The sequence below is a fragment of the Electrophorus electricus genome, chromosome 4 (assembly GCF_041902795.1).
Source record: "Electrophorus electricus isolate QZ-2024a chromosome 4, ASM4190279v1, whole genome shotgun sequence".
Taxonomy (NCBI): Eukaryota; Metazoa; Chordata; class Actinopteri; order Gymnotiformes; family Gymnotidae; genus Electrophorus; species Electrophorus electricus.
The window spans coordinates 6,076,505-6,092,614 of record NC_137500.1 but is presented as its reverse complement, the minus strand read 5'-3'; the positions used below and the strand labels follow the sequence as shown (position 1 = coordinate 6,092,614).

At 45.9% G+C, this 16,110-nt stretch overlaps 2 protein-coding genes across 3 annotated transcripts; both read left to right on the top strand.

Annotated features, from left to right (window-relative positions):
* The first annotated feature begins 133 nt into the window (after positions 1–133).
* Positions 134–10,525, top strand: ice2 (interactor of little elongator complex ELL subunit 2). The gene is made up of 15 exons (XM_081711991.1): positions 134–238; positions 463–564; positions 1,341–1,653; positions 1,775–1,894; positions 2,011–2,145; positions 2,230–2,346; positions 2,457–2,614; positions 2,727–2,910; positions 3,099–4,077; positions 4,403–4,569; positions 5,202–5,331; positions 7,106–7,190; positions 7,358–7,408; positions 8,221–8,464; positions 9,447–10,525. The coding sequence occupies exons 1-15, from the start codon at positions 225–227 to the stop codon at positions 9,675–9,677; spliced, it is 3,030 nt and encodes a 1,009-aa protein (XP_081568117.1). The 5' UTR covers positions 134–224; the 3' UTR covers positions 9,678–10,525.
* Positions 10,526–10,535: 10 nt separating this feature from the next.
* On the top strand, positions 10,536–14,809 carry LOC113573178 (annexin A2). 2 transcript variants are annotated; one of them, XM_035523741.2, is made up of 13 exons: positions 10,536–10,676; positions 11,445–11,499; positions 11,657–11,750; positions 12,129–12,223; positions 12,368–12,481; positions 12,595–12,685; positions 12,769–12,848; positions 13,038–13,097; positions 13,358–13,451; positions 13,555–13,650; positions 13,919–13,977; positions 14,142–14,264; positions 14,490–14,809. In XM_035523741.2, the coding sequence occupies exons 2-13, from the start codon at positions 11,455–11,457 to the stop codon at positions 14,547–14,549; spliced, it is 1,011 nt and encodes a 336-aa protein (XP_035379634.1). In that variant the 5' UTR covers positions 10,536–10,676; positions 11,445–11,454; the 3' UTR covers positions 14,550–14,809. The 2 variants fall into 2 exon arrangements, with proteins under 2 accessions (XP_035379634.1, XP_081568118.1); XM_081711992.1 differs by lacking the exon at positions 10,536–10,676 and adding an exon at positions 10,874–11,016.
* Positions 14,810–16,110: the final 1,301 nt, after the last annotated feature.

The following is a 16,110-nucleotide window of genomic DNA, read 5'->3' as shown; positions in this document are numbered from 1 at the left end:
ATAATAATAATAATAATGCTGTATACTTTGGACATTTACGTCCATGATTTTGAGTGGAGAGCGATGTTAATTCTTTAAAACCTTCGGAGGCTGTTAGTGCGGAACCCTGAGCGCCTCGCTTGTGTCCGCACGGCCGATCCTTACTGCAGCACTCCTTCGGCAGTAAGGTGGTGGTGGATGTCTGTTAGCTAGCCGGCTAACGCAGTCCTGTGTCATTCTAAGGCATGGAGCCGCAGTGGTGAGTCCTGTTTTCCCTTCACCTAACTAGTGCCAATAATAATAATAATACTTCGACTTATGTCGCATGTATATAACGGGGCGCTAAGCTAAGTCATGTTCCTGAGTTTGTCTTGTAGTGTAGTTTGAGCCGAGGTTAAATAACGGCTCCCATTATCCTTTGAGCTGTTTGCTGTGCGATCCGCGCTCTTTTAGCGTGTGACGCGTGTCTGTGGGCTCGCGCAGGGACGAGCCTCCCGTCAGCGCGTGGGCTCCGTTTTCCAAAGACGTGCTGGACAGGTTCTCGCTCGCGCCCACGGTGCAGGAGCTCTGGGCTGCCTCGCGGAGGTAAGTGCGCGCGGAGCCGTGCTCGCTGCGGCGACGTTGCAGCGCTTTCTCCAGTTGCCACTTTTTCTTTTTTCTTTTTCCTTTTTCTGAGGATAATTTTCTCCACTAAATGGCAGTAGAGGAATTTTTTTTCTCTCCTTGCATTCTGGTGTTTTATCTTGACTGCAAATAAACGTGCGGTGTATGTCAGTTGTTGCTCACAAAGGCTTGTTCATGAACCCAACGTCTAACTAAAGGTTTGTGAACAATTGTAGCTGTTAGAACTACTTCTAATTGGTTTGTTTTTGGTTTTTTTCTAACCTGGCTTCATTAAAAAATGCCAAATCCAATGAGACCTGTTCCCAATTCTGTACTGAGCAGTGTGGAGTTCATGAGAATGAACCAATCAGTCAAATAATGAGTGTAACCCATACCAATAAAAAGCAGGTCATCTACAAGACGAGATTGCCACTGTCACTTAGACGTGTCATTGTTCAGCAAAGACACTATCGGCGCCAACGTCCCTCAGACAACAACATTTAGAGTTTAAATGGCCATATCTGCAGAGTAATTTTAGGACTTTGTTGATTATCCTCTGGAAAACATTTACTAAATAATATAATGCAATTTGTGTCCTGATAAAAATTAAACAGGCTAATTAATGATCAAGTGGGTACTCAGTTGTACAAAACATTACTTCCTTACCTTTTATTCCTGTATTAATGTAACATGAAATAATACATTAATATAATACATTATGTTCATTGGACTAATGAAGCAATACTTTGCCCTTATAGTCCCGATGCAAAGGTTAAAGTGAAAGAAGAAAGTAAGACAAGACCAGGTGGTCCCTTTTCAGAACCAAAGTCCACCAAAACCAAGCAAACCACACCACAGACCAACACCAGGAACAACCAGAGTTCTGATGGACCTACATCTGACTGCAGTCAAACTCCTACTGACTGTGGGAATAGCCCCTCTGTGAGCAAGGCACCGGAAGGCTTTCCTGACCCAGAAGTACCCTATCCCCGCTACTCTTCTCTCAACATCCAAGAAAGAACGACTTACATACAGTTGCTGAAAACCAGAAACTACCACACAGCGCCGCAGGCAAGCCTTTACTCTGACTGACCCAGGCCACATTCATCTGAATTTATGCCTTTCAGAGCTCTTTATCTGGCAGGCGAATATAAATATTTTTTCCCTTTTCTTAAAAAAAAAAACAAAACAGCCTCTAATGGAAAAAGTGAACAAGGAGGTAGCAGAGTTTATGAACTACTTGCAGGATGTCTCCAAAGTATGTGCTGATGCTTACAAGCGCTTACCCTCTGGAGCCTCCCGCTACTCTGAGGTACAGGGCCTGGTCTTCAGAAAGCTACAGCTGAAATCATGTCTCTGTGCCCTTTGGTTGTGTCTCATGAGTATTTAATGACTTCTTTTTCTTTCTTTTTTACCCCTGACTGACAGGAATATTTTAAAGCCTGTTTGGACCATATGAAGACCCATCCACAGGTTTACACTATCCAAGAAATCACTAGTTTGACCGGAGGGAAGTTTGTTTCAGACATTTCTCTCAACTTTGAAAAACAGCTGCTTGCAATGGTACGACTGCCAATGTTGGAATTGTTTTACGAGTTTTGTTTCGTTTTGTTTTTTACTCATTTGATTCTGATGTTTTCTTTTTAGGGCAACATAGAGATGGTGGAAAAAAGAATGCTGGCGGAAGACACACAGCTGACTGTGGATTGTGACTCCCTTTCAGATGTCATTTCCCCGTGTGAAAAGGCCCGGCGTTTGCACACCGTACGTGCTTATTCTCTCTGGTATTCCTTTTCATTTTCACCTGGAAGAGACAAACCAGTTTTGGCGAAATACCCACCAGAGGGCGATATTGTCCCTCTTCTGCTCCACAGGCTATCAGCAGTGATACAAACGCAGAGAAGCTCAGTGCTACCTATGAGCCACACGTCTGCCTGGCCAAGGAGGCTTTCCTTCAGCTCGTGAACAACGACGCGGGCTGCGCCGAGGCATGGGAGCTGCCAGTCTGGGTTAAAGTGAACGGCGGGAGAGGGAGGAGCTTTCCGCAGCCTTTGGCCCTATAATCCGCGTGTCTCCGCCAACCCGACAAAGGTCTGAGTGTTTCAAAGACTTTGCCGTGTGACGTGATTTTGTTACTCTACAGGTAGACGCGAGAGTAAGACGGCGTACATCGACCCTCCTCTGCTGAAGACGGAAGTGACCTGGAGGGAGAGAAATCTGCTCTTTCACGAGGAGAGCGTGAAACTGGCGTACAAGAAGACGGGCTCGAATCCCGTGTTTTTCCTTACATCGGAGGACTACGCCAATAAAGTGGACTTTGACCAAAAGGTAACCCTTTACTTCAGTGAGTCAAATTTGACTAGTTTTTTGTACTCATTTACAGTGGATGTTGGAAACGGCGCGTCTAAAATATCCACAGAGAGCCACTGTTTTAAAAATGAGTAGGAGTTAATTCTATTTAATTTGATATATAATTATTTATTTATTCATTTATTATATGTTTTCTTCTCTCTTAGGAAAATGGTTCTAGGACAGTCGTTTCATTTGACAGTACCGGCTTAGACTTCGAGGTGGACGTAACCGACTTGGAGTCATTTGGAGAGTCTTGTCAGCCTTGTAAGAGAGCAAAGGACCAGAGTGAGCCTAAAGCACCTTCTACAAACGGAAAGCTGGGATTATCTACACATAATGCGGACTTGGCTGACCAGAATGAGCCTCAGACACCTTCTACAATTGGAAAGCTGGGATTATCTACACCTAAAGCAGACTTGGAAGAGCAGCCAAGCTCCCAACCCGGGACTGAAGGATCGTGGGACTTTTCTTCAGCAGCCTCCACACCAGCGGAAGAGGAAGTTCAAACAGAAGCAGCCCAGGCTGCTGCTGAGGAGGGCTTCACGGAGAAGTGCGCCGATACCCCTCTGAATGTTGGGTCCACCAGGTCTCCTCCAAGCACTGTCGAGGATCACTCCACACTGGACCGGCCACCGGCCAAGCGGGTAAGGCACTGCTCCGTCACCTCTTCGCTTCAGAGCGCAGATTCGGACGAGGAACACCTCGTTATCGATTACCCAGAATCCCTGCTGGAGGGCCCTGCAAAGAAGAGCCAGGCGATACTGGCGGCTCCGGAGAGCCCTGCCGACAGCATGGCACTGTCCCTCGGTGAGAAGGCTTCAGAACTGACCGGGCCAACGACTCCCACGAGCCCTGCCAGAGGTGGCAAGAGGGGAACTAAGAGGCCCAGAGTCTCTGGGCACTGCGACCAGCTCGGGCAGATCCTGCGCATGCAGGACGCCATGCTGAAGGCCGCTCCAAGTAAGGGCCTGGAGCTGCCGAAAACGCAGAACCCGGCCGAGTGCCGCGGGCCCGCGGGCCGAGGCAGCAACCACCCTACGTCCCTGGTCAAGCCCTGCGTCTCCTCCTACCTGGAGTCCGGAGAAGGCCTGCAGGAGGAGACCTGTGCTCCTGCCCCCCCCAAGCCCACTGCGCAGAGGACAAGTCAGTGCACACACACACACACCCCTTTACATTCATATTAGGAGGTGGCATTCATCGGTATTTATCAAGTTGTACTGTACAAGTTGAAACTGCAGTTATATATATTTCGTCTAAAAGCTTTTGAGAATCAACAGATCAGAAGTGCAGGCAGGAAATTAACGGTCACCTGTAGCTCTGTCGCTTCCTAGTGTAAACATACGTTCTCGTCCATTTTCCTTTAACTTTTTTTTTTTTTTTTTGGTCCTTTGCTATCCGTGGCGGCGTTGAAGCGTGGCGCCATGCTGTGGAGGCGTGTGCTGACGGGTCTCGCCTCTCGTCTCGGCAGGGCTACTGCGGGCGGAGCTGCAGGTGAGTGGCGAGGACGAGAGCGACTACGAGCCCCCGGCCGAGGCCAGCCTGCTCTACAAGCTTTACAGCCTGCAGGACGTACTGCTGATGGTCCGCAGCAGCGTGCACATCGCGCACCCCAGGCACGACCTGCACGTGTTCAGGGTGAGCGACACACACATACACCACACACACACACACACACACACACACACACACACACACACACACGCACGCACGTTTCCTGAAGCTTTCAGCTCCAGTACTGGAGGAGAACAGCCAGGTTTCTACCAGCAGGTCACTGTGTCATATCCCCCACTCCCTCTGTGTCAACACACTCCTACTTCACTGTCCCGTAGCCTAGATCCTGTTATTGGGTCATATCAGAATATCTGCAGATTGTAATGCTTTCAGTCACAAGTTCACGCGCGCGCACATTCAGAGCCTTCTGAAATGTTTAACATGAGTTTAACTTTGTAGGGCTGATTTACTGTATATGTTATTAAGCCTAGTCTTGAAGCCATAGTCTTGAACTTTTTTTTTTTTTTAGTCTAGATATGATTCTAATCTTGGTCTGGGAAACCAGCCTGTAGTTTAGTTTGCAGCACAGGCCCCTGTGATAAAGTCCACTACAGTATGGTACTGTGTAACAAGATTACATACCAACATTGCGCGTGGGTTAGCACACAGGTGTACCTTTATTCCCCAGCGTCCAACTTGCTCTGTAGTGAACGTGTGTGTGTCACGGCTGACCCATGTGTGGAATAACGATGTGTGTGCGGTGTGTGTTGGTGAAGGCGGTGCCCGTCCACGTGCTGCCCAAGCTGGAGTACCAGCTGTGTTACGGAGGTGAGAGCCTGACTCACAGCGAGGCATGCCAACTGTGGGCCGAGCAACAACTCCACTCCAGCACGGTCTCATTCATAGGTACGCTGTAGAATGTTGGCCAGCGCGCACACACATATACTACACACACCGCACAATGGCCTCCTGCAGTTGTGACATCTTTAACTAGAACTGGATCTCGGAAGTCTTGCATTGTGTTAGAATTCAAGTAATCATACAAGTGTTTATATGTCAGTCATGAAACCTGCTTAGGACTGCTGATTATTTATCAAGTTGGCGGTGGTAGCTGAGTGGTTACGGTACATGACAAGTAATCAGAAGGTTGCCAGTTCAAGCCCCACTGCTGCCAAGTTGCCAATGTTGGGCCTCAGAGCAAGGCCCTTAACCCTCAATTGCTCAGTTAACATTGTGTTCACTCATAAATGCAAGTCGCTTTGGATAAAATCCTCAGCTAAATGCCGTAAATGTGAAGGTAATGTAAATGCAACTGAAGGTTACCATAAACAAGTACTGTTCCCCAAGCTTAGATGAGGATTGCTGCATAGTCAGTGAGAACAGGGCAGAGGTGGAGCCACCTCCCCCTACTGAGGCTGCGTGCCTCTCGCATGACTCACATGGCCATCATTTCTGTTTGGAGTTCCTGTTACCATAGCTACCTTCATTATAACTTCAGAGTGGGTAGCAACTGGAGGGGGAAGAGAATTTTTCCTTCTTGCTTTCTTCGTGCTCTTGCTTTGTCAGCTCTCTCTCGATCGCTCTTGCTCGCTCGCTCTCTCACTCGCTCGCTCTCTCTGCAGCAGCCAGCTGGCTTGCTGATTCTCTGGCAGGTTTTTGCTTGTTTGAGGGACTTAACACAGTGCTGGTAATTGGCTTTGTTTGTACATTCTAGTCCAACACACTTTAGGCTTAATCTTGAGTATGAGAAGTATAGACATTGTTGTATTGCTCATTTAGAATGGAAACATTCGTGTGAAAAATAACGTGTCAAGAGAACCTGACTTCACTCGTTTTTGATCTGACTCGGTTCACCACAGAAGGCAAAAGCCGAGAGTGAATAACTGAACTGTTCAAAGAATGCGGTGCTCTCGTCCTCACTTTTCCAAGCTGAGATTCCTTCTGCTTGGCAGAAGAATCTGGTCTTCTCGCGGGTCCAGGCCAGGGCTCGTCCTCGGAGATTGCCTGCATGGCCTTGTTCTCCCTCTCCTCTTCTGGTGCATACTTGGCCGAGGCTTTAGAAGGATTTACACCCTGGCATTTGAATGCCGTCGCCCCGCGCCATTGTGTGAGGGTGCTGAGCTCTAGCTGGTCGCGAGGCCTGGAGCCCAGCCCTTTTGTATCAGTGTCCGTTACAACTTTCTGAAGTTTTGATGGGCCCAGCAGACTTGATCTCTTCAAATATTAGATCGTCTAGCCTAAATCGTAGTCTTGTGCTAAATTGCACGCTAAACTCTGGGCCAGAGAGGCTTGAGTTGAGTTCTGCATCACGTCTCGCTGCAAATAAGAGATTTGAACTGCCACTGATGATCGGTTGTGAAGTGAAAGTGAATAGTCATGGCTTGCACCTTCCGGGAAAACCCGGGTCGGGATATAAAGGCAACCTGCAATTAATTTGTTTGTCTAGTATTGGGTTGCGTCATGGGAAAGTTTCCCGCCGCTCAGTGGATCGTGGAGCATGTAGAGGCAGGTGTGTTCAGATCACCCAGCCTGCTCAGCCCTTATCGCCTCATGCAGTCCCACAATGGGCTGGAGTCTAGCAGCATGCCAGCCTCAGCTCCACAGCAGAGCAGCATGAAAAAGCATATGGTAATATGAACACTCCTTACGTGTGTGTGTGTGCGTGTCTGTTTGTGTGTAGGACGGATCAATGCACGCACATCAAAGGTAGTGCAGCTGCAAGAGCTCCCGGCTGACTGGATCCAGAACACGTCCTGTGATTTCAGGTATGCAGATTGTAGCTCCCCGCACGTCTTCAAATGACCTTCCCTCGCCCCGAGTGTGTGTTGGCGCACGGAGATGAACACGGTGATGCCTTCAGAGGTGTTCAGGTTTTACAGATGTGCTTGTGTAACACTCGTGATTGGGTTGCGTCTATTCGTTTGCTTTGCAGGCCAGCCAGGTGCTTGAACACACTCTACCACATACTGAAGAAGGTCATGAGGTGAGCTCACGGTTTTTGTTTTTTGTTTTTCCTCCCCTAAGCGTTTATGTTCATCTCGTGCGCCACGTAGCGCGCAGTGTCCGCTCACGTTTCCCACTGTAGCCAGTCCCGCGCGGAGGCTCACCCTGTTGCGTTTTGCAGCGGTTGGCGAAGAACGTTGGACAGGAACGTTGCTTGAACATTGCAGGAAGGTGCTAGAACAGGAACGTTGAGCTAATGTGAGCGAGCAACCTCACCGATCGGTAGGTCTGCTGCTTAGTGGTGGGCTGGAAAAACATGCCCTCGTCACCCAGAGCTGCCCGCTCTACCCTTCGGAATTCCCGTTCTCTAACGACTAACAATTCAAGATAACCAATGTTTTTATTTCTTGAGAAAACGCGAAAACGAGCTACTCGGTCCCTCTCTGGACTGTGGAACTTAAGGAGTGAATAGATGTGTAATCTCTAGCATGCAGCCAAACTGGGTTTGTGGTGAAATGCATGTTTCACAATCAGTCTCGTGTTCGTTTTGGTCTGTCATTTGTCACTTATCATAAGCCGCCACCCCACAGCAGTCTGTCCTCTTTTATAAAAAAAAAAAAAAAAAAAAAAAAATTTTGATTTGTCATTAAAACAATTATTTAATAAGAGTACACGTTTCAGATTGGTGCTGTCTTTATTAATAATAAGAAACACTAAAACAACATTGTCAACATTCTTGGCATATGAATGATTTACAAGATCACAAATTAAACCAGTCGCCATGCTTGTTGGATGTCAGTTTACAGCTGGATGTTTTCCCTGAAACAGTGTAACCTCCACCCCCCGCTCCAGCTTACAGGAGGGTAGGTACCTGCTGGGCCACAAACCGGGCGAGGCCTTCGTGACCGTCTTCAAAGCCACTGACGGCAAGAAGCCCAGTCGCAGCGCCTACGACCTGCGGGCGGCGCACGCCGGCCTGCCCGTGCTCCCCGCAGACGGCAGGCTGTCCTGGCTGCCCCTGGACCCTCTCCACCTCATGCCCTTCCACATAAAACACAGGAGAGCACCCTGCACGTTCCCCCCACGCCAACCCAAGGTAGGGTGAGCTGTAGACTCCTTTTCAGTTCAGGAAGGATAGGAAATTATCAACCATATTTCTCGTTATCCTCTGTCATCAATCCGTTGATATCCTTTTAAAGAAATGTTTTTTTTGTTTTTTGTTTTTTTTTATAGGTATTCTTAAAATATGCAGGCAGAGTTTGACTAAGCCACACACTTGTACACATAGCTAAGCTCTAAGATGTCCTGAGACCATTGTCTGTTGTTTGCCATTCTTTCCCAATAGTGAAGAGACCTTGAAAATATTTGAATATTTGTAGTCAGTCCCATTTGCATGCATCATTCAGGCACATAACTTAGCATTGGTATGAAGGGCTACTGCTTGAGGTGTGTCCGAAGCCCTCCACCATACTGCCCATAAGTGTGTCAGTTACTAACGTACTCCAGAGCATTCCTGGAACAGCTCGATTGAGCCTCCAACCCCCCCCCCCCCCCCCCCCCCCCCCGGGGATCACGGCCACACCTTCTTCCCGCATTATATCACATTGTTACTTTTGAAGGCTGGACAGAAAAGCCCCTGGAGTTACACACACACACACCCCTATTCATGACATGCGTTTCTTGCCAGGCCAGTGAAAAAAGTGTTCCTGTTCAGCACTTTGATCACTGCTACAGCCTGCCCTTGGGTAAAACTCTGTATCAAGCAGAACTCGCCCGTCACCTTCCTCAGCCAAATACAACGCACCCCATTTCTGTGACATCATGGGTACACGGTGAAAGTATGGCGTGTAATCTGTTCTGCCAGAGCCTAGCCTTTAGCCCTGTGTTAAACTCGTTGGCCTGCTGCAGCACATCCGGTCATTACCGTTATTGCCCCTCCACAAATAACCTTTGGACGTAGTCACTTCAGCCTGGCTTGAGTTAAGAAACTGGAAAACGTGTGCTGCTGTTTTCTCAGATGAGTATAAGACCACTATTTCCCCTCTCGCTCTCTCTCTAACTGTCACTCACTCCTAAAGGCAGGAGCTGGTAAAGGAGCCAAGCAGAGTAAGACCACAGCAGGCCCCAAACAAGGGACCCAGAGCAACACGGGAGCCCCTGGGCAAGGTCAGAAGAAGAAGAAAAAGAAGAAGAAGAAGAGAAAGACACAGATGTGGAAACGTGCCTCCCAGAAAGGGACATGGACTGAGAACATGAAGACCAAAGTGAGGAAGGATGTGCACAGCAACCAGAAGAGCAATGAAAACTAGAATCCACTGAAGGTGGTCGGACTTGGAGTAGGTGCAGCAGGAGCAGAGTAGGACTAATCTGGGAAATGCTGGAGTAAGAGCAGCTGTTTCACTGAAAGTAGAGGAAAAAGTCATTTGTTGAAAATATAAATAAAGTGAAACTTGCCTGGGTATTTGATGGCGCTACATTTTTTCCAAATGTTCAGATTGTTTGGTATTGTGCTCAAGTCAACATGCTTAAATTATAATGGGAATATTTTTAATACTTTGGTTCCTGAGAGTATGACTTAAATTACTTAAAATATTTACCTTTGACCTATTTATTCACTGTCTTTTGACAGATTATAGTTTATCATTGTTCTTTTCTTAGAGTTTATAAAAGTTTGGTTTGTATTTTTTAATTTGTAAAATAACATTTTTAATTTAACATTTCATGCATTTTTATTTTTTTTAAATTTCAAATCTAATAAATATATGCAATATGAAAAGTAACTCAGGGTGAGAGTGGTGATGCTCTGCACAGATTCATAAGTTTGAAAATTGGTTCCATTGCCTTCCTGAGGTTCTACTTGCTGATTCATGGCACTTTAGCTTCGTCTTGGTGGGACTGAGGTTCTTTAAACAAGCCCTCATGGCTGGTTTTGGTAATCTGAGTCTGGTAACTGGCCCCAGGCGTGACACATCAGAACAATGCAAGCACAGTTTGTCGTAGAGTCAGGGAGTACATCGTTATTAGTCTTTGTGCCTAGTGTTGCTCTCTTGCTGATATGGTAGAAACATGTTTATTTCTTGAGAGCTTGCTGTTCTTGAGCCTATAATCAACTTTGAAATAAGCATTCCAGCGTGTGGTTGTACTTTAAGTGCAAACTGTCTGGCCAGTGAGTGGAGGAGGAGCTGGGAGCAGGAGGAGCTCCTGTGGAAAGGCAGAACTGGCAGTGACCCTGGTATTTAACCACCACACCCATTTCACTCCACGTCGCTGAGACTCTTCTAGGCATCATCGCGTTACTGCTCACTTAGGTAAGTCAAAACTAAGAACTTGCAGCTAACTATGAAACCACAGTCACTAAAATAAAGTGGGATTAAGTACTGGGGGGTTTAGAAAGTTTCACTGGCAACCTTGTAAATACCATTCCTGCACTCTGACCTCTTCTGTCAGCTGCAGTGGTCTAATTAGAAGGGCTAACATCTATTAGTAAAGGCACCTCTGATTCTGTTCAAAGTGTCCAGCTGTGGAGTTACGACCTGTGGGCGAGTTCGCAGCGATCGTCTCCCCACTGCTCTCTCAGGGGTGTGCCTTTACACTCACTGCTGCTAATCACAGCCTTTGGCACAGAAATGCATCGACAACTCTCTCGCCGTGAGTCAGCAGAAGATCTGTATTTCTCGAGCCCACTAAACAAAGCCATCTTGTTCTTGTCCAGCTTTAGTTGTGTAGTTTCTCAGCCTGCCAGACTGAACGAGATTTTGAGCACCTGAGATTTTTTTTCTTCTTCTCTTTCTTCCTCTTTTGATTTCTGGTCATCGCCACATGACGCTCGCTGACCCACCCGTGTGTGCGTCAGCCCCCCTCCACCCCCACCCCCATCCACCCCCTCCACGCGGCATCGGGAGACGGGTTCTGTAGGAAGAGCTAGCCGCAGACTGTGGGCTTGTCCTCCCTCGAGCGAAAAATAACCTTTGCTTTCTTCAACTGCATTGCACAACACTGTGACTCAGTACATCACAGGGCAGCATTATTGTCAGTAATGATATTTGTTGCTAACTGTCGTGCATTGTTCCTTATAGGAGGTGCAAGATGATGGTCAGTGAGTTTCTGGGTCAACTCACACTTAATTTCGGGGTAAGCTTTCTCAACACGGGGTAGGTATTTTTGCCCCGTTTCTGTCCCACGTTAAGGTATCGAGTTTGTATATTTGACCTGTTATATTGTGCACATGTGCAATTTATGTCTAATTAATGCCCCATTAATTTTGGAACACGTCTGTCGCATGTCTTAGTCCAGTGAGCCAACATACCCCACTGTGGTCCCTGTACCTGACTTCGATCCTGACAAAGATGCTGCTAGAATTGAGACTGCTATCAAAACAAAAGGTAAGAAGGGGGTTACCTTCCCTCTGGTTGCCTTCTTGTGAAGAACCGCAACTACTTTAAGACCAGGCAGTTTAAGGGTACACACACGCTGTGCTCACCAGAGCCAACTTGCTGAAGGCATGTGTGCTTTAACAAACGGCGGTCAAAATCAACACTGCTGGTGAGTCATCATCCTGCCGGGAAGCTCTGCGATGGGATATGGAAAGTTTTCTGGGTGAGGTCTTTGTGGCTACAGTAATCATCCGCCGACATGCTCAGCACTGTTCTCCACTCTCTATGCCAGCCCAAAAGACCAATTTACAATGTGATGAAATATTGCCTTGATAAAATATTTATCAATCTATCTACGCATACGTACACATACTCTATACATCCTAGGCGTGGACGAACAGACCATTATTCAGGTCCTTACCAAACGGACATATGGCCAAAGACGAGAAATTGCGTTTGCATATGAGAAGAGAGCCAAGAAGGTCAGAATATAGTTTCGTTTTGTTTTTTGCAAAGATGTTACAAGCATGTTTGTAAATTTGTAAATGTTGAACTGTTGTTAGCATTGACTGTTTTCTGTAGCAATGTTAGCACTGAGGTTAAAGCCCTAAATCTCCTTTCTGCAGGATATGATTTCTGCTCTGAAGGGGGCGCTGTCTGGCTCACTGGAGACTGTAATTTTGGGATTAATGAAGAGCACTGCTCAGTATGATGCTTCTGAGATCAAGGCCTCTATAAAGGTACAATCAGCCTAAAGACAACACGGACACCCAGGATGAAGTGCATATGCCAACACCCCTACACTGTGTGTGTGTGTGTGTGTGTGTGTGTGTGTGTGCGCGCTCACGCGCAGGGTCTGGGAACAGATGAGGAGAGCCTGATCGAGATCCTGTGCTCTAGAAGCAATGCAGAGCTGATAGAGATTAAGAAAGTGTATAAAGAACGTAAGTCTGATAGGTGCTGCAGATGGAACCTGGCTCATGTAAAGTAAGTGAGAAGACCTGCCAGTCAATGTGTTTCTCTGCAGTGTTCAAGAAGGACCTGGAGAAGGACGTGGCTGGAGACACCTCAGGAGAATTCGCCAAGCTGCTGATCGCTCTAGTCCAGGCGAGTCACCGTTGGTCTTCTGATCACGATGGAGGCCTAGTCCCGCACACAGCTTGTTATATGGAAATAGTGAAGTTAGGAGTTCAAATGTAAATTTGTTTAGTTTCTTTGCATATTTAAACAGGAGCTCTTGCTTCTGAACTGAAGATGTTTTTAACGATCACCTTAACTCGGCTGATTTCTTAACAGGTCAAGCGGGCTGAGCCAAGCAGTGTTGTTGACTATGAGAAAATTGATGAAGATGCCCGGGTAAGTCATGACATGACTCTGTCATTTATTACCCTTATCCAAACAATAGGATATTACTGCTTCATTAGAATGTTTCTAAGTCAACACCTTCAATACATTTAAAATTTAATACAGTCCACTAGACTCTGAAATCCTGAAAAAGGCATCATTTTTAGCCTTTACAGCTTATTGGTGTAACGTCACCTTTTAATGTTAAACGCGGTCTAAACAATGGCAGAGGCGTATGAGAGATTGACTGCTGTGTAATCTCTTTCTCCCAGGCTCTGTATGAAGCTGGTGTGAAGCGGAAAGGCACCGATGTCAAAACGTGGATCACCATCTTCACAGAGAGAAGCATCCCTCATCTGCAGAAAGGTGCCTGAGTCTCTGGCGTTTTGCCTTTTCTTTAGTAACACCAGTGATGCGCTGCTCTTCTGTGTAGTGTGAGAGTGTGACCGCCACATCTGTTCCTCTCCAGTGTTTGAGAGATACAAGAGCTACAGTCCCTATGATATGCAGGAGAGCATCAGGAAGGAGGTGAAAGGAGACCTGGAGAAATCCTTCCTCACCCTGGGTTAGACTTGCTCACTACCATTCAATTATGCATAAAGATGGTTATTGGTCTTTTCAAGATGCTGAAAAAAAAATCTCTCAGAATATTGGTATTCCATTGAAATAAAATAGTTTAAGGTAAACAGATTTTTGCAACACCATGTTTTCTAAAGAGAAACATTATTTGCTCTAATTTTGTCATTTCAACATGGAATCAACATGATCTAGAGAAGTAAGGCCTTTTTCTGTGAACATGCAGTCTCTCATGTCTCCAAACCTTTCCATTGTAGTTCAGTGCTTTGAAAACAAACAGCTTTATTTTGCCAGCAAACTCAATGACGCCATGAAGGTAATTGTATTTCATTCTGTTTCTCCTTTCCTTTGAAAAACTTTCACGAGTTGGAAAGAAAAATGTTTAAAAGTTCACCTTTCTGTAATGTCGTGCTGATACAGCAGAAAGGTTTCACTGAGGTTGCATCACACAGCAGAAGTCTTTGTGTGTGTGTGTTTCAGAGCAAGGGAGCCAAGGAGAAAGTGGTAACCAGGATCATAGTGTCGCGCTGTGAGGTGGACCTGAAGAAGATAAGGACTGAGTTTAAGGCCCAGTTTGGGAAGTCTCTCTACCAGACCATCATTGTAAGTTTCCAAAATAATCCATTTGCAGTATTCTGTGCACAGTGCCAGTCCATTTCTATTGGCAGTGCTTTGCAGGACAAATACTGCATTCCTTACTGTTACAACCATTTCAAACAAAGGAACAGAGGAACTTTGCCTAGATATGCACTATGCCTCAACAAGTGCCTCCTAATGGGTTTTCGAGTACCTCTATTCGTGCCCTTTTGAATGAGTCTCTCTCTGCAGGAGCACACTAAAGGAGACTATCAGAAAGTCCTGCTGGGTCTGTGTGCGGGAGACGACTAGAATGGACCAGGACACGCGTCCTCCAGCTGGCTCTGCTGTTGTGAAGCTCCATGTCCCAGACTGCACTGTCTCTGGCCCTATTGGACACCCAGACTCATCTGTCATTCTAGCTTCATGGATATTCTCTTTATAATCTCTTAAACTGGACACACAGCAATGCACTGTGTCTTGGAAACATATACTGTAGACAACCACATGTGTAACACTTTTAAGTGATTTTATATATCACATAAATAAAGGGACGATACTGTATTAATCTGTGCCATGGTGGACAAATTGCATTTCATTTCTAACAAACATTTTTCGGTGACTTTTTTTTTCCTCTCGAATGTTTTCATGTACTTTCCTGGCGTATGCATGTCTAGGTAATAAAATCGACGTAGAAGTGCAATTTCTGTAGTCATCCACTAGAGAGCAGTAGAGCATTATGAGGATTTGCTTACAAGTCTAATGGCCAGAGTTAGTCCGCTGCCGGCTGAGGCTTCACGTTGATGCTTGGAGCTGCCTTTTAATTTTTTTTAAATTAAATAATCCAAAATATTTGATCTCACATATGATTGACACATTTTGTCTCCTTAATTTAAAAGGAGGTAAAGCAAAACGTTTTTGCAAATGTTTTCCTGCTGCTTTGGTTTAGAGCTAATGATGAGAATATATAAATATGCTTATATGTACAGCCGCATAAATTATTAGTCTTGCCTTTCTTATTTGTTACTTAACGAAAAGACAAATCACATTCATTCTAAAACCAATTACATAATAATCGCAGAATGCTGCCATCCATATCCCCACACTGCCAGTGAGTGAAAGTCTGTTTGAATGGGAATGTCGTTTTACGAGAGCAATAAAGTGTTTTCGTAGCGCCTTCACTTTCAAGCGAAGCGGCTTGTTTAGATGTTTTAATCATTAGTGTGTTTTGCCGTGTTTGTTTGCCGCTAATTTTTTTTTGATTAAAAAATGCGCATTTAACCTCCAGCTAAGATGATTATCATAGCAGGAAGGTGCTTGTACACGGTAGCTTTGTGTGGTGTGTGAGGCTGCGAGAGCGATTAGACCCTCTTATCGATCAGGCCGTTATTGATTAGGCCCCTCGGGTTTTAGTAGAACAGAGTGCACGTCTCTCGGGTTGTCCTTGCAGGATACAATCCTTATTTGCCAATCAGATTAAAAATAAATCGAATTCTCCACGTCATTGTACTGAAGACTGAACGCCAAAGCTCAAAAAGCTGCATTAGGCCTGCAGTCTGACAGCACTGAAGGCTTCAGCTGCACCAAACTTATCTCAAAGTTGGTGGTGAAATTCCTTCAACAATTTATAATCCTTCAAATTTATTGTCATTTTGTAATAATATAGAAGAGAACATTACCCCTTTGTGCTGTTTTATGTTTATCGCCCATAAAAGATAAACTATAGTGGAAAGGAGGGTGAAATTTTTGCCGAAGCAGTGGGAGGATTTACAGCAAACCACGCTGACAGATTAATCTCTGCATCATAAAGGCCAGAGTACCTCCCATATTTTTCCTGTTTTATGTGGATGTACAACATGCTGCTGGGCTCAAG